Source organism: Mirounga angustirostris, unplaced genomic scaffold, assembly GCF_029215605.1.
Source record: "Mirounga angustirostris isolate CCGP_5_RB_7025 unplaced genomic scaffold, mMirAng1.0.hap1 SCAF_3, whole genome shotgun sequence".
Lineage (NCBI taxonomy): Eukaryota > Metazoa > Chordata > Mammalia > Carnivora > Phocidae > Mirounga > Mirounga angustirostris.
Window position 1 is genome coordinate 33,507,426 of NW_026991711.1, and position 26,652 is coordinate 33,534,077.

Sequence of the window (26,652 nt, forward strand, 5' to 3'; positions counted from 1 at the left end):
TTTCAGACTGATGCCCAGTTATTATTCTGAAATTTCTTTTATTACTTTATTTCTTTATTATTTATCTTGGCAAGTTCCATTATTTCTGAGAGGGTACTGTGGAAGAAAGTATTGTGCTTTTCTTCAGGACTTTGATGGTATTATTTCGTTGTTTCCTAAAGTCAAATTTCTGAGAACTATGATGCCAAGCTGATTCTTATTTCATTTCTGTTTTTTTTCTTTCCCAAAGTTTTTTTTTTTATTATTATTATGTTCAGTTAGCCACTGTATAGTACATAATTAGTTTTTGATGTAGTGTTCAATGATTCATTAGGTAAGTATGACACCCAGTGCTTATCACAACATGTGCCCTTCTCAATACCCATCACCCTATTACCTCCTCCCCCCACTCTCTTCCTCTCTGTACCCTTCTCCTGGCATTTTTACTTATAATAATTTCATGATTTTTATTTTAGCAATTTTTTAAATTTTAGCAATTTTTGAAAATAAAATATCACCAATTTTTTCTTTGTTGTTCTCTGTTTCTTATTTTATAGAAATACTACTTTCTCAAATTTTTCTGAAAAAACGAATTACCCCTTGTAAGTTCTTTTCTGCTGTGGAGTTTTGTTTTTGTTTTCTTTGGAGAACAGGGTCAGTTTCTCTGAATTTTTCCCTTTTGTGTTAATTATTAATTTTCTTCCAGTTTCTGACAGTCTTTGGTGTGTGTTCCAAATTATGAACAAAGAACCAGATTAAAAGTTTTCTTTCTGTTTTTCATTTCATTCATGTGAACGAAACAACTGAGTACTCTCTCTGAATACGTGGACGAGAAAATCTGTTTAGTAGGCTTCACTGTAGGGCTCATGCAGAAAGCAGGCTCTCTTCTCCAAAGTAGACTGCCCTAATCTGGAGTCCTTTATTTTGGCTGTTTTAGCCTATTCTTGGCAAATCCTCCATTAATTTCTCAAAATATTTTTTAAAATTCCCATTTTTCAAAATTATACAAGCATTACCTGTTCATTGTAAAATTCAAATACTGTAAAAGTGACATGCCCCAATCCTCTTTCCCTTTAACCACTAGTTTGAGATATTTAAATATTATTCTACATACATAGTCTGATTTATAATAATAGTCATTAATTCTGACACTTTTATGCTGTTTTTCAAAGAGCTAATAGTATATATGTTATAATCTAGTATATCAAATACATAAAAAAATTACAGTTTCAAGAATGATGAACCATTCATTAAAATTAACAACTCTAGAATTGCATCTGGCTATACAATTGAGACTTAGGACAAAACTGAAATAAAATGAAACAATTAAAACCACATTGCAGTAAAATAATTACTATCAAAATGGAAGAATTAAGGGCGAGGACATTCTTATGAAACTTCCAGATGATGAGGAGGAGGAGGAGGAAGAGGAAGAGGATAACGACTCCTATTGCATAAATAATCTCTATAAAAGAGATAAACTGCTCTCTTGAATCCCAAATCACATATCTTGGCCATTTAATATAAACTATTTGCACAGAGTGGTGGTATATTAAAACAGCTCAACTGCAGAGCAGCTGCTTAACACTATTGCAGAGCTGATGCCAATAAATTGCTGAAAGTTGTAAACTCTGCAAAGATGCTGGCAAGGGGACACATAGATGGCATTTCTTGATGAAAATAGCTCTGACAAGTATAATGCAAAGTATGTGCTCCACGGGAGGTCAAATGTAAGTGTTTCTGTATAGGAATAACAATGTATCCTGGTTAACAAGTCTGGTAATTCTGTGCATCTTTCTTACTTGAGGTAAACAGGAGGTAAAAACCAACCTTGTTTTAAACCAAGTACATACATATTTTGGATATTTAAATTTCATCTGAAAGGGTATTTAAAAAACATTTTATTATGGAAACTTTCTAATATGTGAAGAATATATGAAGCTCTCAGTTCTACTGCCCAACTGTAACAATGGTCAACATTTTGTCCATATTGTTTTTTAAAACAGCTTTAGTGAGATGTAATTCATAACCATACAGTCATCCATTTAAACTGTATAATTCAATGGTTTTAAGTATATTCATGGATATGTGCACATTACATCATAGTCAATTTTAAAACTTTATTACCTCAAAAAGAAACCTGGATTCCTTTAGGAATTACTCTTCAATCTCACCTTCTTCTCAACTTCCCAGCTCTAAGCAACCACTAATCTACTTTCTGCCTCCATAGATTTCCCTGTTCTAGATGTTTCATATGAATGGAATCATAATATATGTAGTCTTTTGTTACTGGCTTCTTTCACTTAGCATAATGTTTTCAAGGTTCATCCATGTTATAACATATATCAGTACCTCATTTCTTTTTATGGCCAAATAATACTCTACTGTATGGCTATACCATATTTTGTTTATCCATTCATCAGCTGATGGACATTTGGGTTGTTTCCATTTCTTAGCTGTTGTGAATAATGCTGCTATAAACATTCATGCACAAGTGTTTGTGCGGACATGTTTCATAACATATATACCTAGGAGTAGATTGCTGGGTCATATGGAACTCTGTTTAGTTGTTTGAGGGACTGCCAGACTATTCTGTCAACCATGTTTTATCTATTTCCTTACCAGTTTTTCTGAAATATTTCAAAGCAGATTTCAGACCTGCAGATCATTTCACTTACAAATACTTTAGTAGAGATTTTTAATACATGATTTTTGAGGATGTTAAAATATACCCTGAATGTCAATGCCACTACACTCTAAACAATGGACAAAGCAGATTTTGTATATGGCAGAACTGTGAGAGAATTGTTCTCAGTATCTACAACTGCAAACTCCTATTTTTCAGTCCCTCCCTCAGTCTTCCCATCGAAATAACTTGCTCCCATTTGTAGGATAACCTTTCCCTGGGGTTGTCCCTTTGCCTCAAGGGGAGAATATGAAGTTTTTAGGTGTGGGGAGAGGAAGAGAGAGGACAAGAGCTAACATTCACTGAGTATCTACTAAGTGCTAGGCTTTGTGCTACGTATTTTATACAATAATTTAATCCTCTTCCAGGGGCGTCTGGGTGGTGCTTTTGGTCGGGTGTCTGACTCTTGGTTTCAGGATCATGAGATTAAGCCCCATGTCGGGCTCTGCTGCTTAAGACTCTCTCTCCCTCTCCCTCTCCCCCCACTGCACTCACTCTCTCTCTCTCTCAAATAAATCTTTAAAAAAAATAATAATTTGGGGCGCCTGGGTGGCTCAGTTGGTTGAGCGACTGCCTTTGGCTCAGGTCATGATCTCAGGGTCCTGGGATCAAGCCCCACGTCGGGCTCCCTGCTCAGCAGGAAGCCTGCTTCTCCCTCTCCCACTCCCCCTGCTTGTGTTCCCTCTCTCGCTGTCTCTCTCTCTAATAAATAAATAAAATCTTAAAAAAGAAAAAAAAATAATAATTTAATCCTCTTCCAAATGCCAAGAGGTAAATATTACTTCAATTTTGAAGATGAAGGAACAAGCTTAGAAGGTTTTAAGAAATTTAGCCAAGTCCATTAGTTACTAATAAGTGAAACCAGTTTTCAAATGTAGGTCTTTCTGCGTTCAAAGCTGTCATTATTTATAAAATAGTGCATCTATCTTCTATCAAAGGCTTTGATACACACATACAAGTTCAGGTTTGGAAGGGATCTTCAAGTTATTTAACCCGGCCTCTATACAAAACAAAACAAAACAAAACAGCAATAACAACAACAAAAAAAGCAAAACAAAACAAATAAAACGAGTCTCCTTATAATTTCTACTCTTAGGTTTTAATTCCAGCCTTTGGAGATATGTATAGCAAGTCTATTATTGCCTCTTTCACATGCTTACTTTGAATTTCTTAGATTTCTCGAAATCATTTCTTCTGTAAACACCCCCAGTTCATTTGTACCTATTATGACTAAAAAGAATTCTTGAATTCTTTCACCATCCTGATTGTTCTCCTCAGAATACCTTCTAGTATTGAAAAGTTTTGGGCCTAGAACAACAAACAAAGGAGTCTTGGCCAGAGCAGAGCGGAATAAGATCTAGCTACTCCTTATTCTAAAGCATTTAAGATGACATTCACATTTTTGGAACCATACCTTATCTGTGACTGAAAGCTTAGCGAGAGCTCAAGTATATACATGAATGAGAGACAACTGTGCTGTCATAGCCTGAGGGACATAACTAATCACCTGGTACATTCTTTCCTGAACTTGGATATAATCTAAGGTCATGCTCAACAGTGATCCAGGCAGAGGAAGCTAGTATTAACACAATAAAGTAGGCCCCTGAGTTGAAATCACTGCCATGGTTGCCGTAACAGAAGTGTGGGCCCTTTGATTCTGTTCTCATTGGCTTGTACACACCCTTTACGTCGTCTGATTGCTGGATAGTGTATCTTGGACTTCTGACTGCTCTGCCTTCCAGTACTCATGCTCTCTTGGTGCCCCGCTCTCCCTCTGTAACAGTATTCATCTAGTTGCTGTCTAGTTTCTGGCCTTTACTATCTCAGTATAATCTGACAGGTTTTGATGGATATTCTAGCTGATTTCCATCATCGACATCAGACTCTAAACACTGTGCTCTACTTTGAGGACCTGTTTCCAGAGTACTGCTCACTCCAGTGCCTGTACTTTCTCCATGTTGTATTCCCAGCCTTCTCGTAGTGTTAGCTCCCTAATACGTGATCAGAGACTTAAGTTTATATCAAAATACTGCCAATATGGTACCTGACAGGATTATGATATAATTACCTCATATCGTTAATCTCTCCTGGCCACCACACATTTCCAGAGACCTATTTTATAGCTTTGCAGTTTTGTGTGTCTCCTCACGTTCTAGAATTGTTTGGCTTCTTAAAAACCGCTACAATTCTAAGAGAATCATAAAAACACAGGGATAGAAATGATAGCAAGAGGTCTTTACTTGTTCCTCACTGATTTAAAAAAAAAAGTCAGAGAAATGTACTATTTTTTTTTTTTAAAGATTTTCATTTATTTGACAGAGAGAGGGAGAGAGAGCACAAGCAGGGGAGTGGCAGGCAGAGGGAGAAGCAGGCTCTCCCCACTGAGGAGGAAGCCCGATGTGGGGCTCAAATCCAGGACCCTGGGATCATGATCTGAGCTGAAGGCAGATGCTTAACCAACTGAGCCACCCAGGTGCCCCTGTACTTACTATTTAAAAGAAAATATGCCAAACTTCTAAAATACGGTGGGAAAAAATATATTTCATTCTAAAATACAATATCAAAAAAACTAGATAATAACAAGCCTATACGATACCTAAGAGATGTGAAAAATGTTAAAAGGGCATTATACACAGATAAAATACTTTTATGATCAGATATTATATTGCTTCACATAAGAGTTTCACTTGCAAGGTACAACAAAGATATCTGTAATTTTAAAGATGATGAAAAAGATTAAAGAAGCCAAAATACTTATGAAAATCAAAATAATTTAACCTAGTTCTACTAAGTTCTGTACAAGTCCACATAAACATAGAGGTCCACAGAGTACAATCTAAGAGAAATTCATGTGTCTTTTATGCAACTCAAAATCAAGGAGAGTTAACATTCCACGAGATGGACTGAGATTTAGCTGCTCCTTCTGTGAAATGGGTATAAGACCATCACAGGTTTCTGTGAGGCTTAAAAAAAGGGTATTAAAAAATTCCAAAATTACGGGGCGCCTGGGTGGCTCAGTCATTAAGCGTCTGCCTTCAGCTCAGGTCATGATCCCAGGGTCCTGGGATTGAGCCCCACATCGGGCTCCGTGCTCAGCAGAGAGCCTGCTTCTCCCTCTCCCACTCTCCCTGCTGGTGTTCCCTCTCTCGCTGTGTCTCAGTCAAAATAAATAAATAAAATCTTACCAAAAAAAAAATTCCAAAGTCACATATAAATATTAAACACTCTTATTATTAACTGAAAATTCTAGAAGGCAGAAGCATGGAGGAATAATTTAAAACTTTTCCTTTCTTTGATTCCTTAGTTCCTAGATATACTTGGTTGAAAGCATCTATAACTGATTTGTAAGTATGTTAGTCTATCATAATTGATCTGAAAATGTTTTAAACATTTTGGAAGAAAGAAGCTATAAAAACTCAAGATATTATTACTGATATATAATAGGCTTGGTTCTGGCATACTTTTATTTCTTACTTGAGAGAGAGAAAGAGAGAGAGAGAGCACAAGTGGGGGGGGTGGGGGGCGGGGAGAGGCAGAGGGGAAGGGAGAAGCAGACTCTCCGCTGAGCAGGAAGCCCAGCACGGGGCTCTATCCCAGGACCCTGGGATCATGACCTGAGCCAAAGGCAGACGCTTAACCCACTGAGCCACGCAGGTGCCCCTGGTTCTGGCATACTTTAAAGATTTTTATTTATTTATTTGAGAGAGAGAGAATGAGAGAGAGAGCACATGAGAGGGGGGAGGGTCAGAAGGAGAAGGAGACTCCCTGCCGAGCAGGGAGCCCGATGCGGGACTCGATCCCGGGACTCCGGGATCATGATCTGAGCTGAAGGCAGTCGCTTAACCAACTGAGCCACCCAGGCGCCACATGGTTCTGGCATACTTTAAAAGTATATGTAAACTTGGGCGCCTGGGTGGCTCAGTCGTTAAGTGTCTGCCTTCGGCTCAGGTCATGATCCCCGGGTCCTGGGATGGAGCCCCGCACTGGGCTCCCTGCCCCGCAGGAAGTCTGCCTCTCCCTCTCCCACTCCCCCTGCTTGTGTTCCCTCTCTCGCTGTCTGTCAAAAAATAAATAAAATCTTAAAAAAAAAAGTATACGTAAATTCGACATTAGCAATGAGTTATTTTTTGCAGTATTTTACTCCCTGAATTTCCTTGGACCTGAATTCACATACCTTTATATGGAAAAAATAAGCATTCTAAAACTTTACAGAGAAAATATGACTTCCCTTGTTGTGTGCGTTTTAGGTTTTCACTACAATAATTGTCCTTCTTTAAAATACTCACTTAAGGGGCGCCTGGGTGGCACAGTGGGTTAAGCATCCAACTCTTGGTTTTGGCTCAGGTGATGATTTCAGGGTTGTGATCTTAGGGCCCTGATCTTAGGGTCATGAGATCGAGCCCTGTGTTGGGCTCATGCTCAGTGCAGAGTCTCCTAGGTCTTCTTTCTTCCTCTGCCCTCTGCACCCCCCAACCCACACGAACAGGCACTCTCTCTCTCTCAAATAAGTAAATAAATCTTAAAAAAGAATTCACTTAAACTCACTAAATCAAAACAAATTTTAACTGGAAGAGCATCACTAAGATGAGAAACGTATGAATCTGAGGAATAATTACATCTTCATCTAAAGAAAAATTAACTTATACGCTCAGTATTTTTTTATTCATGCTGATGTAAAATTTAGCTACATAGGTATATAAGAAAAACATGTAGAAGGTATTCTTAAGAAAATGTCAAAACAGTTAAGTATGAACCAAAAGGAATGACACACATATAGAAATATGTAATTTGCTTGAACCCTTTATGAAGTGGATTGCCTAAGGGGCACTTGTGGTGCTGAAATGTCCCTGAAACTTTCCGAGAAATCACAAAGAACATACAAGTTAGAATCTGGGAACATAAACATACCATCAAAGAATGATAATTATACTGTGACTTCACTTTTAGGAAACCTGGCTAACTGCAGGTTTGTTTTCTTTTTGTTAAGTGATACACACTGCAGTAAGAGGCAAGTATTCTGGGCTAATGGGAGTCCAACATTCAGGCAAGAATAGGGGTTTGCATATTCTAGGAACCTTAGTAAGGAGTGGTTAGTTAATTCTGGTTACATACTAACTGAAATGCCAGTACACCCTGAAAGACATTATTGGTAGAAGCACTAAGTAAAAGAGTAGAAGAATCTCAGGTCTTAGAAATATGTATCATTTTTGAGAGGCTTGATACCCATACAGGTTGCTTGTGGGTACAGGTACCATGTCCAGGGTTTTAGGAATAGCTTTATTTTACACAAACTTTACAGATATGACTTCCTAGTGGCCACTTTTAGATAATTCTCTGAAACTGTTCTTGGGTGTAGGAGAGCTTCTTCAGTTAAAATGATATCAGTTGTCAGTGTATTTTACTATCTGAGGGAAGGTTAGTTTCTAAAGTTTTCTATTTGACTATTCTATTTGACAGTTTCAAGTGCAATTACAATTGAAGAGGTAAAGGACCATAACAAACATTCACCTGAGTACTTATTATGTGCTAAATACTGTGCTTAAGGCTAATATATTAGGAAAAATGAGGCACTTTACTGGCCAAGTCATATGCATCATTATAATATATAGTGACGTGAACATTAATACAAATATTTTAAAAATTATTGGGAAGAAGTAGAAAAAAGGGATAAATTTTTCTTTGTCGAACTTTGAGAGAACTTCAAAGAATATGTAACATTTGGATTGACTCTTGACACAGAAGGAAAATAGAAAAAGGAGTCACATTCATTGAGTTACGTGCCTGTTACATGCCAGGAATGTTACTACAGTATTTAATTCTCATATAGTCCTGCAAGGTAGACATTACCTTTACACATGAGGAAATGGAGTTTAGAGGGGTTAAATTCTGTCACAAGAATCCACAGCTATCAAGTGGTAGAGCTGTGATAGGAACTCATCTTGTCTGACTTTGGCTTTTTCCACAGTATTTTAAAATGTAGGTGACATAAAGAATATAAAGGTAATTCCAACCTTACCTTACAATCTAACAAGAGACCTGAACACGTATATATGCATATACACTAGAAGGTAGAGTGTAATTCTGGACCAATCCCATTGTCCATCTTCTCCATGTTTATACCTGCCATGCTGAATGCTACGAGAGAAAAATTGCACAGAATGGTACTACTATAAACACATGGTGTTTCAACTTGGCAATTATTTGGTATTTCCATAATACATATCGCTCATTTACTGTGTAGCTATTTCAAAATTCTATTTTCCTAAAAATTCTGACGCTAGCAAATCTCCTGCCATTAGAGCACAGCCATTGGATGGGAACTGCCTAAATTCTTACCATCAAACCTACAAAGTCATTTTTATCTTTATATAATCTTTATTTCTATCTTCAAAATAGAAAAGGTGCCCCTCCTGTCTAAAGTTAAATCCCATCACTTGTGCTCTGGATCTCCTTCTTCCCCAACACTTTGCTCAATTGATTCTCTTGTTTGTACCTACAATGTCTCTCTCTACCTGGCTCCTTCCCATCACCATTTAAACTGGATACTCTAGCTGTGAGAGGTAAAAGCCCTCGACCTCATGCCCCCCCCCCCAATCATCCTATAGTCTCTGATTTAAATATCTAAAGGGTTGTCTATTTTTCCTACGACCACTTTCAACTTCTGCTCATTCATCAATTCACTGCAGTCTGCTTTTTGGCTCCACTGAAACTGATGTACCATCTTGTTAAATTCAATCGATGCTTTCTTTTCATCTTTGTTTGATTTGGCCCCTTGACAGCCCATTGTCACTGGTCAGATTCTACTCTCTTTCTGATGTTCCTGTCATTTCTCTGGTTACCCCACCTTCTAATTTGTGTAAACTCTTTTTCCTCTGCCCATCCGTTAAATGTTGGTGCTCTTCAAGATTCTGGCCTAGGCCTTTTTCTGCTCTCATTCTATGCAGTTCATTTACCCGTTCATTTAATCCCTTCCATATAAAGCACCATCTTTACTGGACCTACCCACTTAGGTATTTCCTTGAGCTTTTCTTCTCCAAATCTATTTCCCCCATGTATTTTGTGGCACCACCATAAACCCAGGACAAAAGCCAAAACCTTGGGCATCAATTCTCATACCTCCTCTCTTCAACATTTCCTGGATCCAATCACCAAACCCTATGATTCTGCTTTCTTTTCTTTTTTTTTTTTGGATTTATTTATTTATTTATTAGCGAGAGTGAGGGAGCACAGAGGCAGAGGGAGAAGCAGGCTCCCCGCTGAGCAGAGAACCTGATGTGGGGTGTGATCCTAGGACCCTGAGATCATGACCTGAGCTTCATGAAGGCAGACGCTTAATGACTGAGCCACCCAGGCGCCCCATGATTCTGCTTTCTAAATAGCTTTCAAATTAGTCCATTCTTGTTGGACACCATCATCACCAGTCTGGTTCAAGACACCATCATAATTCATTGAAATACTGCAATAGCTTCCTAATCGGGGCTCTAACTACTACCCTTAATACAGTTACAGAAGAAATCACAAAGGGGTTTTACATCAGCTTCTTAAAACTATGCACAGTTTTCTAGTAGACATTTGGCTGATTAAAGATGCTTTTCCTACCCTTGAAAACTTATATTCTGAGGGCACATGATGAAATATATACTCAGAAAAGCAGAATGAGAATTTCCAAGTCAGCAAATCTTATTTCAAAAGGCAAAGATGAGTGGATAAAAATGGATGAAAAATGAAAGCCACTTAAGACAATTCCTGAGAAGTACACTCAACAAGAAAGAAGACATTCTAGGGGCGCCTGGGTGGCTCAGTCATTAAGTGTCTGCCTTCGGCTCAGGTCATGATCCCAGGGTCCTGGGATCGAGCCTCACATCGGGCTCCCTGCTCATTCTAACATTCTAAGGAATTACATTTCTTATACTCAACTGAACGTTGAACTTGAAGCCCTGCTACTCTTCTCCAAGAGTGAGATGCTATCAGTTGCTCTTTGCCTTTACCTCTTTTTTCCTCATTATTTAAAATTTATATTATTTTATGTTTTTATACCTAAGATGTGTTAGCATAAGTGAAAACATTTAAGGGTAAAAAAGATCACAACCCGCTTAAAGGAAACTGAAAAAGTTATTCGGAGGCATCAAAAGTGAAAGAGGAAAAAAAGAGATTATAACACCTGGATAAGATATTCAGCTCTGAGTTTTTTGGCACCTAAGACAAAAAGGAAACACATTAAATTACAGTTTTCACTTTCTGACAAAAAGAAAGAATATAACTTCATCTACAGAGGCAAAAACTTTCCTGGAACTAATGCAAGCAATAATTCATCATGAGATTTTTGTCTAAATGGGACTAAGGAAAAAGATCATAAACTTTTGTTTCAGGAAAAAAAAAGTATTTGCTTTTAGTTTTGACAGTAAGTAGGTAATCATGGTTCAGTTCCTTAACTCTTATCAGCCTCAGTTTCATCTGTAAAAGTGGGGACAATGAGATTTAATTCTGTGATATTTAACTTAGCTACTTTTAAAGTGAATCATTTTGATCTAACACTAATATAGAAAATAAAACCCTTTATGGCCATGCCCCAATGTCCTAGAATTGTCAACCTAGAATTATCTCATCTGTTTTCTTTTTTCATCTAACACATACTTGATAACTGTAAATGAGTGGATGATCTCATTTTATATTACATGACCATCTAAAGTCTTATTGGAACTAAATGACACTGCTTAAAAGTTAGAGCCAGAGGTGTCCAGTGCAAAAAAGACAATGAAAAATTTAAAATGTGCATTTGATCACATGTGAGTTTAAACTCAGAAAATTTAGCTGATTAAAGCAGTGACTCATATTAGACAATTTTCCCAGGGTCCTGCCTAGTGTGGGGCAAGCTCTCACGTGCACTGTGCATGACTCTGGGAATGGGCCTCTCCTACATCTTGTGCCCTAGGGCCTTGCTGGCCTCACCTTAGTCTTAACCCTGATTTTCACTTTCAAAAAATTATATTTATCAGAGGTATTCTTATCCAACTGTTATTTATTGGCTATTTTAAGCACTTGACTCTCAGAGCCATGAAATGAATATACCAATCCTGCAGACTGTTACTTTCTTCTTCTTCTTTTTTTTAAAGATTTTATTTATTTGAGAGAGAGAGAGAGAGGGAGGATGAGAAGGGGGAGGGGCAGAGGGAGAGGAAGAAGCAGACTCTCTGCTGAGCGCACAGCCCAAAGCAGGGCTCAATCCCAGAACCCTGAGATCATGACCTGAGCCCAAAGTCAGATGCTTAACAGACTGAGCTCACTCAGGCACCCCGACTCTCTGTTTCATCAGGTAAATATTTAAGTGAATAGTCAAGCACTGCCCTGGGTCACCTACCATTCTCTTTCCATATAAGCAGTTCACACTTGCTTCTGTATCTGCACGCTCTATACAAGTTGTAATTAAACTGTTTCTTGGAAAAAGATGAAAAATTTGTATCACGTTTGTTTTATTAAACTTTAATTTTTATTTTGCTTTGAAAAGAAAAAAGCTCCTTTTCTTTTGATGTATGGCATTAAGAAAAATCACAATGTTGGATTATTAAAATATAACTGTCAAAATAAAGATACTATCAAATGCATGAAAATTACCTGATAATTAGATATGCATCCATGCAAATTTCATTGATGCCACATTGTAGTTTCATCTTGCTAGTACTTAATTTCTATGTTTAAACATATTTCCTTCTAAATTCACATAATTCTCAACCCACTAAGTAGAACTTTTAGTTTTTATTTGGACTCATGAATAATGTGATTCCAATCATGATGTACAAAATATATAAAGTTGCTCATATATTTTTCAGAGTCTAGCATAATCTTCTAAAAACAAATGAGAATTGCCCTTCCAAAAAAATACTTGTTATGCAGCTTTGTGAAAAAAAAGTTGGTATGCCTGAATGGACATCTGCAATTACTATTTCTTCCTTCCTCCCTCCCTCCCTTCCTTTCTTTTTTTTGAGAGAGTATGTGTGACTATGCCCGCAAGTGGCGGGCAGGGGGCGAGGGGAGGCAGAGGGAGAGAGAAAATCTTAAGCAGGCTCCATGCCTAGCATGGAGCCCAAGGCAGGGCTCGATCTCATGACCCTGAGATCATGGCCTGAGCAGAAATCGAGTCAGATGCTTAGCTGACTGAGCCACCCAGGCACCCCTGTAGTTACTATTTCTTAAATATTCAATTTTTAAAACATTTGTGAAAATCCACATAGTGAATGAAATCAGGCTTCCACAGTGAAGAAACAATTATTTGAGGGCAGAATCTTAGGACACAAGAGGGAGCAAAGGCCTGGAAGTCAGAGAAAAAGAATAAATATCTTCAGAGAAGCTCTTCCAAGTCTATATAACCTGTTGTTAGATCTAGTTATCTACGCAAAAGTCATCTCTGAAATCTAGTCCAGGGACACCTTCTTATCCCTTTCATCTGTCATATAAAATACACCTTTAAGAGAACCTACTTCAAAGGCCATTTCTAAGACAGAGACAATCCTGCAATTCCCTTGACACCATTTCTAGGATATGCACCTTTGAACTGCTTCCAGTAATATTCCCCAATTCATCTCTCTCAATAATATCCTTCCAATAATTTCTTCCCAAATACCTGATATATCTTTCCCAGACTAGGAAACAATGTCTTCAGAATACTCATGAACCAATGATCTGTTTTTTCTCTGCATTTCTTTCTCTGTTAGGATAACAAAATGGTAAAAACATGGCCAAGACAAGGCACTGATAGTTCAGTGGAAAAATGCACTGGATTAAAAAACTAGGCTTCACAATACCAACTGTTGGTGAGGATGCAGAGCAACTGGAACACTCATTCATTGCTGATGGGAATGCAAAAGGTACAGTCACTTTGGAAAAGAGTTTGGCAGTTTCTTATAAAGTTAAACATACACTCTCCATAGGACCCAGAAATTCTGCTCCTGGGGTATTTACCAAGAGAAAAGGAAACTTACATTTACACCAAAACATGTATACAAATCATTTCTAGCAGCTTTATTACTTATAGAGGCCCCCAAATGGAAACAACTCAAATGTCCATCAACTGGTGAATGGATTAACAAACTCTGGTACATACAATAGAATATTCCTCAGCAACAAAATGGAATAAATGACTAATATTTGCAACAACATGGGTGAATCTTTTTTATGGTAAGTGAAAAAAATTGGTCTGAAAGACTGGTAATTTCATTTATACAACATTCTGGGAAAATGTAATATGTTTTGTTGGAAAAGACAAAACTATAGGGATAGAAAACAGATCAATGGTTGCTAGGCCTGGAGTTGAGGAAAAGGGTCAATATAAAAGGGGCATGAAGGAATTTTCTGAAGTGATGGAACTATTTTATGTATTGACTGTGGTGATGGTTACAAACTGGGTGTGTAGGTCAAAAATCAGAAATGTTTGCTGAACAGGGCATGAATTTTACTGTACGTATAATGTATTTCAGTAAGTCTGACTCAAAAAATAAGAAAAATGGGGTTATCTCTTAGTTACTAACCGCCTTTACACAAGCCACTTGGAACTCATTTCTTCTTTTATAAAATGAGGAATTTTATATTAGCTCTGAAAGATTTTTGAGAGGAACAATAACAAAAAATACTTTATGGACTCCAGGCATACACAAAGTATACGGGCAATACAATAATGAATAAGACAGAGATACACTAAAGAAATTTACTGTCCAGTGAGATAAAGAGGTAAAACAAATCATTATTAAATAATGTGGAAATTCAATGACAGAGACTGAACAAGGCAATAAGGCGTCAACAAGAAGGGGCATTCCAGGAATAAGAATTAACCCAAAGAATAAAGTATGAGTTAATTCATAAAGAATAATAGAGTGTATCACACATTCAATATAAAGGACCAGGTCACAGTCAGATGCAAATATGAGAAGTCATTAACGCACATGGACAACTGGGATCCAGTAATCTTAATGCAACATGGACTTTGAAAAAGCTTAAAGTAAAAATTATGACAAAATGGAAAAAGTACCTCACGATGATTTAGAAGTTGTTCTAAATCCAATGCCATTTGATTCTTCATCTGTAGTAAAGCTGACTTTTCTTTATTTAAATTGCTGGAAAAAAAAATCAAGTTCTAAAAAGTCATCATATTGGTGTAAATTTAATAAATAGTATATAGCAAAAGACAAATCTGACAAATCTCTTTGAATTAAAGAGAAATTAAATTTATAGTCCATAAAGATATCAGACCAGCCACTGTAATGTTTGATTTAATCAACAGCTATTTTCTTTAAAAAAAAATTTTTTTTTTTTTAATTTATTTATTTGACAGAGAGAGACACAGTGAGAGAGGGAACACAAGAAGGGGGAGTGGGAGAAGGAGAAGCACGTTTACCGCGGAGCAGGGAGCCCGATGCGGGGCTCGATCCCAGGACCCTGGGATCATGACCCGAGCCGAAGGCAGACGCTTAACGACTGAGCCACCCAGGCGCCCCATAATCAACAGCTATTTTCTAAGAAGACTCTTTCTTTTAATAATCATTTGACAGTGCAAATGAGATGTGTTCTGAGAATCCTTTCCTGCCTAGTAGGGGCATAAAAATTAGTGTTTTAAAGATGACTATTTACTCCTGAAATGTAAAAAAGATGAAGTGGGATTTATATAAAAGATAAAAAGTATGTTTGGGCAAAATGTTAAAACTCAAGACACTATAAGTCAAATTAAAACATTTATCCTTAAAAGTAGAAGTAGCATTTTATAATTTACCACGTCCTAAATTATCAGGTATATAATTAAGTTAGATAAATGAATCAGATATTCAGTCTGTGATAAACTTGGGCAAACAATTTTTGCCTCCAAATTCTTAGTTCAGTCTTTAATTTCTAAGTCTGCATTGTGAATTTCCCTTTGACAGGACCTATTTTCTGATAGGAAAGGGTGAGAAGCCTAAATAGAAGAACATATTAAGGTTTTTTTTTTTTTAAAGATTTTATTTATTTATTTGAGAGAGAGAATGAGTTAGAGAGAGCATGAGAGGGGGAGGGTCAGAGGGAGAAGCAGACTCCCTGCCGAGCAGGGAGCCCGATGCGGGACTTGATCCCGGGACTCCAGGATCATGACCTGAGCCGAAGGCAGTCGCTTAACCAACTGAGCCACCCAGGCGCCCCCATATTAAGGTTTTAAGAGATAAATATTTGAGGCCTGTTTTGTATTGTCTGGAGTTTTATTATTCAACATATAAAAATTAATTAGAACCATTAAATGAGATACTCTTTGAAAGCCACTGGAATGAATCTACTCAGCACCACAACAAGAATTAAGAAAAGCAACAATGAATTAAAACAACATAATTCCATAAATATCAAAACAAAATCTGTGAAGGTAAAATTAGTGAGGACTGTTTAGCTGAATAGGTAGGATGTTTTCAATTATCCTTTAAGAAAATGGAAAGCCACCAATTGTAAAAACATCAGGCAGAAGTTTTTTTAATATTCAAGGTATAGTAGTAGGTATTCTGAAAGAACAGGTAATTCCAAGCACTTAAGAGGAAAAAACTCACATTCTCCTTTTTCCTAGTAACTGAACTTCCCCAAGGAAGCACCACAGTTTGTCCTCTGAGAGAAAAACAAGATGCAATTCTGACTTCTGTTTCCAACTGTGACATTGACTCAAGTGTGTGGTATAGAACACAACACACACCACCCTACTAAGCCATAGTTTTCACATCTGTAAAAGTGGAAAACAATACTCATGCATGTCAAAGGGATATATGAATTACCTAATGAATGATCAAATAAAGAATTGAACATATAAAACACAACATAAATGCCATATGGTATTACTAATTTAGATGAAAAACAGGTATCCCTGAGAAACAGTAATTAAATGCCATACAGGTTAGCAGCTCAGCAGCAAAACAGACTGACTTTCAGAATTAGGCATCAGAGATCCTTGGAGTTGAAAAGAACTAAATGACAAAAAGGTAACTTGAGTGTCAGATTCTGCCAGAGTTCTCCAAAGCATGGTAAAGATCAAATGTTTCTGTAACTGTAAAATTCGAATCTTTCTTTAGCTAGAATCACCTTGAAGATGAAATATTTTTTAAAATCAAAATAAACATCCACTAACACAGGAATAGGATTTTCCGAGGAACAGAAATGTGTTAATGTTCACATGCATGTGTACATGTTAATGTTCATATACATGTTACAAACACACACTATGTAAACATACACCCACAGGAAGTACACACATATACACACACACATACTCTCAAATACCAATAGGCCCTTAAATAAAATGTATGCAATAGGAATGGAATGTTGATGTAATAAAGGATTTTGACTGGATAATTCATTAGAAATGTTTTATATGTAGGTGCTTAAATTTTTCCAGAATGAAGGAAGTATTCCATATTCAAATAGCAAAAATAACAGTATAATATAGAATAAAAGGTGGGTGGATAAACTGGTTCACAGAGCAACTCTGTTCTATCTGCAAGACGTGCGTTTATCACAAACAGTACAGACTCCTCAGACAATACTTGGGTATAAATTTTCAAAGTCTCAGCCTTCTCTGATACATACTCTTAAACCACAAGGGAGACTATCTTCAACAGATGGGTCTCTAAAACTGCATATGATGATTACTATTCTCTGTGTTCTTCCAGTATGTATGTAATTACTCAATTGAAGTTCAGTCTCCATAAGACACATTTCATAACAGTGGAAATTTACCTTTAAAAATACAAAGCTTCCATGAGTGACTCATAAAAGCAACTACAAAACAAATCTCCTTATAAGCATATCTATCGTGAATGGTATATTACCCCCATAACTGTTCAATTTACTGTTAATTATTACTCAGAAATTCATGTTTATAGCTCTGTGTCACCTGCTATATGAAAACATATTCCTGATATACTGTTCTTTAACTTCCTGGATCAATATGCCCTGGCTTGGCCTTACAAGGCTAAGTAGTCTTTTCTTCTTAAACTACTAGTTAAGAATAAACTAAGAACTGACAATGGGGAAAGGAAATTTATGCTAATTATTCTTTCTGTGCTTCCTTCAGTTCTGGGCCATAGATCAAACTACGTAACTCAGACTGTCTTGTGGCTTGGTAGAGGAGAGTTTAACAGTACTACTTTTAGAATGGATTATTACTTTAATGATAGGGGAATTTAAAGTAGTTAATAGTGATATCTCAAATGCTAGCTTTAATGTGTTTATAATGATTTCATTTTGTACATATTTAACCTTTCTAGACATTGAATATAAATAGCTAAATTTTCAAGTGGGGGTTGGTATAGTGGTATTGTTTTATTTCCTAAGAAAATGATAAAATTATTCAGTTCCTTAAGAGCTTTCATTGTATAAGCTAGAGACATATTTAAAAAAGTAATCATTTAACTGAAACCATAAAACTCCTAAAAGAAAACTTATAGGCAATAAACTCTTGGACATTGGTCTTAGCAATTACTTTTTTTAGATCTGTCTCCTCAGGTAAGGGCAGCTAAAACAGACATAAGTAATTGGAACTACATCAAACTAAAAAGATGTAGTGTGTACACACACACACACGAGGATATTAGTCTGCTATAAATAACATGGATGGACCTAGAGGTATTATACTAAATGAAATAAGTAAGATAGAGAAGGACGAATACTGCAGGATTTCACTTTCACGTGGAATTTACAAAACAAAACAAACGAACAAACAAAACAAAACAGAAAGACTCATAAATACAGAGAAATGGTGGGTGCCAGAAGGGAGGGGGCAGGAGTCTGGACAAAATAGGTGAAGGGGATTAAGCGGTACAAACTTCCAGCTGTAAAATAAATAAGTCATGGGGATGAAAAGTACAGCATGGGGAATACAGTCAATAATATTGTAATAAGTTTGTATGGTGACAGATGGTAACCACACCATGGTGAGCATTTCGTAACATATATAAATGTTTAAACCCTATGCTGCACACCTGAAATTAATATAATATGGCATGTCAACCATACTTCAATTTAAAAAGTAATCAATTCATGTAAGTATTCCTTTCAATTAAAATCAACACCTAGCAAAAAGAATAGGCCTTTTTAAGGTACACTCACTTGTTAATTGTTTTGAATGGGACATTTGATGTTTAAATTTCAAATTAATGAAGAACAAAAGGAAGGGAAGTAATATTTACTGAGTTTCTCCCATGTGCCAGAAGCTTTATATATGTTATTTCATTTAATTTTCACATCTAACCCTTGGTATTCACACCAGTAACTGTATTTTACAGGCACATCTACCATGACAAAAGAAACCGGGCTGATGTGTATTCAAAGCCCAGGATAATTCCTCTACATTTGAAATGTCATTGGCTCCAAGTAAGAGTGATGGTAGACAAACTGCTGAATCTGACTTGTCGACTGGGCTGTTTTTTATGGTATTTCATTCATGTCATGAGGGTACATTCAACAGCATCTCAAAGGCCATAATTAAACTACTGAAAGCACCTTAATTTTTCATGTTAGAAGGTAGTTGTTTTAATTAAGAACAAGGTTTCATATCCTGTGAAATACTAGTTCAGAAATCTATTACAATATTTATACAGTAAATTCATGAAACATAGCTTTAAAGGATTCAGATTTTAGCACAAAAATATTTTTTATAGTTAATTTCATAATTGACATAGTTTTATGATGATGTTGCTGTTATTAAGGGAGTCCTAATTTTTGTCAAAATTCAAAATATTTTGAGATATGTTATTTCTCATTTTTAAGATAATTTTCAACATAAAAATTTGTTTCATGTAAGATATGCTAATAACAGCAAAAATTTACCCAGCATTCATAATGTGTAGGAACAGTAGTATATATATTACAAAGATTATATCCTTTAATCCTCAGAATAACTATATGAATTAGGTGCTGCTAGTACTAGAGTACTACTCTCATTTCACAGATAAGAAAACTGGCTGTACAGTCCAATAACATAGCCATTAACTGGCCACAGGTGGCAATTAAAATTATTTAAAATAAAAAATGTAGTTCCTCATATGGGTAGTGGCTACCATACTGGACAGTGCAGTTATAGAGTATTTTTACCATTACAGAAAGTTCTATTGGACAATGGAGGTTTAGAGAGTTTAACTGACCGGCTCCAACTGAAAACTAAGTACTGAGCTAGATTTAAACCCATGCAACCTACCTATAGAGCCTGTACTCCCTTTTAAAATCTGTTTTTTGGGGCGCCTGGGTGGTTCAGTCGTTAAGCGTCTGCCTTCGGCTCAGGTCGTGATCCCAGGGTCCTGGGATCGAGCCCTGCATCGGGTTCCCTGCTCAGCAGGAAGTCTGCTTCTCCCTCTCCCACTCCCCCGCTTGTGTTCCCTCTCTCACTGTCTCTCTCTCTGTCAAATAAATGAATAAATAAATCTTAAAAAAATAAAATAAAATAAAATCTGTTTTTTAAAAACAACTTTATTTGGATTATTTTGAAAGAAGAAAGAAAATATAACAAACCCTAAGTAACTATCACCTAGCTTCAACAATTATCAATTCATTAAAGCTCCACTTTTAACCACTCTTCTACATTTTTTTTTTACTTCTCTTCCTTAATTATATTAAAGTTGATGAAAAATTATTCCTTATTCAGAATAGAACATAGGGAGGCAGTATAACACAATGTTTAAGAGTATAGAATTAGAAAGCAGACAGATCTGGATTCAAATTTTGACCCTACCACAAAGCTGTACGTTCTTAGATAACAAAGTGCTTAATTTCTTTAGGGCTGAACTTGTTCATCTTAATAGCTTCCTCCTACAGCTATTATTTTTCTCTATATTAAATCTTTTCAGCTATTAATTCTTAGTAAAATAAATACTCAAATTTATTTGAAGGTAACTGTGAAAGGTAATTTTTCCACAGGCCTTTTATGTTCCTGCTCCAAGATTAAAAAGGTAAAAGGAGATTCTATACAAAATTTCAAATATAATATAGGAAGAAATATATAATATAGGAAGAAAAATTTATATTTAGGGTTCTTCCCTCAATTTCCTTAAGATAATCAAGTGCCCAGTGAGTGATAAAACATAATTTATATTGCCAACAGCTATTTACAGAAGAATGGCTTAATTGATTCACTGACTTATTTTAATTAGTAACTTCTTAATTTGGTTTATTATTTAATAAGTTTAATTAATGTAGGTTATATATATTCTAAATATAATTTTTACCTTTAAAATTAATCCAGAACTAAATTATTTATATTGACATTTTAAAGTATAAGTGTGATTTAAAATTATTTTATCATATCATCCTGAACCAATTTTTTGGTGGGGTTGAAATAAGAGAAGGTAATTATTCTGATTCATCAAAAAGAACACCCACCCATACTTTAGAGTTAATTCCCACTAGTTTCATACTTTTGGTTATATACCTTAGGAAATCTGAATTTAATAATTATATTCTCCTTATTGTTTTCCAATTCTTTAATTTAACAGTTTCTATTCCCATCTAATTCTCTGCTTCTACATTATGAATTGGTTAATAATTTATCTAAAATATTCTAACAATCTTAAAATCCAATAATAACTAAGCCAACTAATCAACCATCCATGAGTTAAAACATCTTTCTGTATAACATCATTCTTTTACTTCAACTTAAAAAGACTAAAATGATTACACAGATGAACAGGTAAAGAATTTCAATGATTATTAAATGGAGCAAGTCTTTTGGTTATGTAAGGTGTCATGTAAGAAAACAATTTCAATTTAAGGAAGTGAAAGGGATTTATTTACATTTAGGTAATTCATGGGTTACTTCATGTAGAGTCAGGGGAAGAAAAGCCTAAAAAATTGCTTGGCAAGGTCAACAGAATCTAAGCAAATGTGTGTATTTTGTCTGTTTAAAAAGTCATTTTTGGGGGGGAGGTGCCTGGGTGGCCTAGTTGGTCAAGTGTCCAACTCTTGGTTTTGGCTCAGGTTGTGATCTCGGGATCCCCGTTCAATGCAGAGTCTGCTTGAGACTCTCTTTCCCTCTCTCTCTGCTCCTCCCCCCTGCTTGTTCTCTAAAATAAATAAATCTTAAAAAAAAAAAAAAGTCTCTGATACTTCCTACAAAGTTCCCTAAATGATCCTGATGTATCTTCTCTCTGCACCTCCCCCTACCCAACGCTCTTTCTCTCTCTAAATAAATAAATCTTTTTTTTTTTTTAAAGATTTTATTTATTTATTTGAGACAGAGAGAATGAGAGACAGAGAGCATGAGAGGGAGGAGGGTCAGAGGGAGAAGCAGACTCCCTGCCGAGCAGGGAGCCCGATGCGGGACTCGATCCCGGGACTCCAGGATCATGACCTGAGCCGAAGGCAGTCGCTTAACCAACTGAGCCACCAGGCGCCCTCTAAATAAATAAATCTTAAAAAAAAAAGTCATTTTTGGGGTGCCTGGGTGGCTCAGTCGGTTAAGTGACCGACTCTTAAACTCAGCTCAGGTCTTGATCTCAGGGTCATGAGTTTGAGCCCCTCTGTGATGGGCTCCACAATGGACATGGAACCTACTTAAAAAAAAAAAAAGTCATTTTGACTCCACAAATGGCATCTGGTTATATTCTTCTTCTCCCTTCTCCCTTTGGTCAAGCCCCAACCTATTAAAGAATTCTAGAGAAACAAGGACAGAATAGCTGCTTATGTCCTAGGGTTGGTGGAGAGCTTTGTTAATAAGCGTAGCATTGTTATTTCCAGGCTAAGACTTCTGATCATAAGGTGGAATGTGGATACCTAATGTGATGTGACCCAGTTTTTCTAAGATAAATTACATTTAAGACCATGTTCACTATTTACATTTTTTCTTCACAATGTACAAACTTAATTCATGGATAGCATTGCCTTTATTATTCAAATAAAAGATTTATAGATGATTTACCTGACATCTTTCTCAAGTTGTGTAATACAGTCCTTCAGAGAATCAATCTTAGAATCTCTCTGACGCACTGATTCAATGAGGTATCTGTAAGGTTGCTGAGTCTGGTTTAACAGAGAATTGGCCCTGTTAAGCTAAAGAAAAACAGATTTCATGAAAATCTAAAAAATTTTACAAGAAACTAGGATTATTCAAAATGCTGTAGCATAGACACAGTACACCAAAACTCCCTTACATGAATTACTCAGAAAAGTTTTTCCTGTGTAACTTTGAAGGTTTTAAAAATTATTAATCAGGGCACCTGGGTGGCTCAGTTGGTTAAGCGACTGCCTTTGGCTCAGGTCATGATCCCAGGGTCCTGGGATCGAGTCCCACATCGGGCTCCTGGCTCAGCGGGGAGCCTGCTTCTCCCTCTGACCCTCTCCCCTCTCATGCTGTTTCTCTCTCTCTCTCTCTCAAATAAATAAATAAATAAAATCTTTTAAAAAAATATTAATCAATATAACTACTCTTTACAATAATAAGTAATACATAAATAGGAAATAAAAATTTTTAATAAAATATGAATTGTTACCAATTTTAGGGATGGGCCACCTAAATGTTTTGCCATTTGTTGGTTTGAAAAGATATGTAACATAAAATTTATCTTCTTTTAATAAATATCCTTTAGCTAAAATAAAAATCTTTTATTTGAGCTTTATTTCTATTCAAAATAACATAATGACATTACAATTTAGCATTTTTCTCATGTCTTCATATATCCTTCCATCTTTTTTTGTAAAATTGATGAACTGTAGCTAAATCATTATGTATAATGAAGTTTTTAAAAAAATTATAGTTAAAATATAAATAACATAAAATTTACCATTTTAACCATTTTACAGTGTACAACTCAGTGGCATTAAGTACATTCACAATGTTGTGCAACCATCACTAGTATCTATTTCTGGAATATTTTTATTAATCCCCAACAGAAGTATTCATTAAGTAAAAACATTCCCCACAATGCCCCAGCTACTGGAAACCTCTATTCTACTATCTGTCTCTATGAATTTGCCTATTCTAGATATATAAGGGGAATCTTAGAATATTTGTCATTTTGTGTCTGCTTAGTTCATTAATGTAATGTTTTCAAGGTTCATCCATGCTGTACCATGTATCAGAACTTCATTCCTTTCTATGGCTAAATAATATTCCATTGTGTGTTTATTCACCTGTTGATGAATATTTGGGTTGGTTTCACTTTGGCTATTGTTACTAATGTTGCTACAAATAGTGGTGTATTAATAAATATGTTTGAGTTCCCACTTTCAGTTCCTTTGGGTATCTACCTAGGAATGCAGTGAAACTGCCAGGTTATATGGTAATTACATATTTAACTTTTTAAAAAATTACATTTTTTTTCTATATTTAACTTTTTGAGGAACTGGCAACTGCTTTCCACAGAGGCTGCATCATTTGACATGCCTATTAACAATGCACGTGATTCTACTTTCTCCACATCCTCAGCAACACTGTTATTTCATGTGCCTATCAGCCATTATATATCTTCTTTGGAGAAATATCTATTCAAGTCTTTCACCTATATTTTAATTAGATTGTCTGCTTTTTTGTTGTTGAGTTGTAGTAGTTCTTTTACGTTCTGGATATTAAACCCTTATTAGACACATGATTTGCAATTTTTTTTTTCTCATTCTGTGGGTCTTCTGGATCACAAAAGTCTTTAATTTTCATGAAGTCCAACCTCCCTAGTTTTTCTTTTGTTGCCTATACTTTTGGTTCATTTTTAAAAAAGATCTTATTCATTTATTTGAGAGAGAGAGAGAGAGAGACAGAGCACGAGCGGGGGAGAAGGGCAGAGGGAGAGGGAGAAGCAGACTCCCCACTGAGTAGGGAGCCAGATCATGACCCGAGCAGAAGGCAGGTGCTCAATGGACTGATGCCCCCAGGTACCCTCCTTAAGGATTTTATTAACTTCTGTACCCAACCAACCTTAGTTTTTTTGTTTATTGTGTTTGCTCTTTTCCTAAGCAAATATAAAATGTAGGTCAGTATAGAACTAAACACAGCACTGTCAGTATCAGCAAGCCCATACTTTGGTACCTAAACGAGTTCTCAGGAAAAGTATTCTAAAGTTGGATATGCAAAAACTGAACAATCACTACAAAAGTGGTGGATACCTATTGTAAGACTGAGGGGTGGGGAAGGGAGTATTTTATTACACAGGACAAAAATACTACAAAATTCCTACTTTATGACCTTAAAATGTTCTTTGACAATAAAAGTCTAACCTTTTATATGTTTAAATATTTTTTCCTCTTTCCTTCATAGTCACTAACAAGTTCAATGGAGGCTAAAGATTTGCTCTTTCTTTCTGGGACAAGAAATGATTTATATTTTTTTCTCAAGTGAATTACATTTACAACATTTATATATATATTATTTATTAAGATCTAAACATAGAGTTTATTTTGGTACTGCAATTTTTTGGTTTTCTACTCACATAAAATAAATGAGTGATTAGCAGCCTAGAAGCTGAAGGTGTAGAGAACAGTAGGAAGGGTATAGTGGAAGGTAGAGTGGAAGGCAGAAAGAATCAAAGGCAGAAACAATCATAGTTAAAATGACCAGCCATGTGATCTAGGTGTGTAAGTAGGAAAGAGAATCCAAAAGGTGCTTGACCAGGTAGCTGTTAGAGAATATCTGCTTGCAGATTGAGGACTACTTTATGAAAGTTATTTAAATGATTCAACTAAATTAGAAAATTTCCTTTTGGTTACATTAGCCCAGGAAAAGAATTCCTCAAAGAAAAGGAAATGAACAGTGAAAGAAAAGAAGACTTCACTTTTTGGACATGATTCATTACAGTAGAAGCAAAGCCATAAAGAAAAAAAATACCATGAATATTTTTCTATAGTTTGGGTTTTAGTGTCCCTTTTCCTTGCTTTGGTAATCATTCTTTTAAATCTATTACAATGTCACTGGAATCTTATTACTTACTTTACTAAGTTATTTTATGAACATTCAAATATGCAGCTGGACAAAAATAAAAGTAAGTTCTACTTACCTGTATAACCAGTTTCACTAGTCAATTAAATCAAACAATTGCGTCGACTTTGTTTTCACGGAACTGACCTTAACTGAATAAACTGAACTGACAAGTTGCTTTGTATTTCAAAGTGCAGAATAGTCGGGGGTGGAGGGGGGGTGGTGGTGGTTGGGGTGCAATGTCAGGGAAGCACTAAGGGCATTTACAAATTGTAGTTAGCTGTAGTCTAGAATGAGCTATGCTTGAAACTTATCAGATCTAAATTCAACTGCCTAAAAAGTATAACTGCAGTCATTAGTCTTAATTATTTTAGTTCCATTTTTTTTCCCTCACAGCAATTACACGTTAGGTTTTAGTATTATAACAAAATTAAGGTTCCCCAAAGCGTTACTTTCAAAAGGTATCTCTAATATACAACCTACAAACTCCTCCTTCTCTGGATAATAACTACTATAGTGCTGTCAGTTTTACGAATGTATTTCTTTATAAACTTGTAAGATTTTAAATCCCCAAGTTTATTTTAATTTCTTAGGGAAAATACATGTCTGTCAATGAAAAGTGATGCTAATACCTATTTTTGAAATAACTGTAATTTGACAGAATTTAATTCCTTCAGTATGCTTTAAGTCCTTCTGTAACTATAATACTTAGTATTCAAAAAGTTACACAATCACTCACTTTGCCTATTGTTAGTAATCTTTTCCTTATAGGAAAGCCTTAGTAATTAGTGACTCAAGAATTATATACGTAATAAATGACTCAGGAGCAAATCCATGACACAACATTTTACAGAATTGTTATCCTGCCTTTGTTTCAATAAATTGTACATATGATTCAGAGAAACGTAACACCTAATTAAAACATAATTACATATTTTGATTCAAATTTTAACTTACTCTTGGATGATAATCTAAAATGATACATTTTCTCTTAAAATTAAAAAATATATATAAAGGTGACCACATTTTGTTGTGATTTTCCTAAATGTGGGATTTTTTTTCTTGTGGAGTTTAAAGAAACTCCTAGAAATGGAGCTCTTTCTTG

General features: G+C 35.7%; 1 protein-coding gene across 4 annotated transcripts in view; it reads right to left on the minus strand.

Annotated features, from left to right (window-relative positions):
• The window catches only part of PIBF1 (progesterone immunomodulatory binding factor 1), a 212,115-nt gene that overhangs the window by 12,964 nt on the left and 172,499 nt on the right, over positions 1-26,652 (minus strand). For 2 of the 4 annotated variants that reach the window (XM_045869564.3, XM_064586008.1), the window contains 2 exons: positions 22,563-22,693; positions 14,685-14,769 (listed from right to left, as the gene is read on the minus strand). The exons of 1 other annotated variant lie outside the window; for it this stretch is intronic. In XM_045869564.3, the coding sequence (XP_045725520.1) occupies positions 14,685-14,769; positions 22,563-22,693 (216 nt within the window). Of the gene's footprint in view, positions 1-14,684; positions 14,770-22,562; positions 22,694-26,652 lie in introns of those variants that run through there. One more of the 4 variants, XM_054506362.2, reaches the window with a different exon arrangement.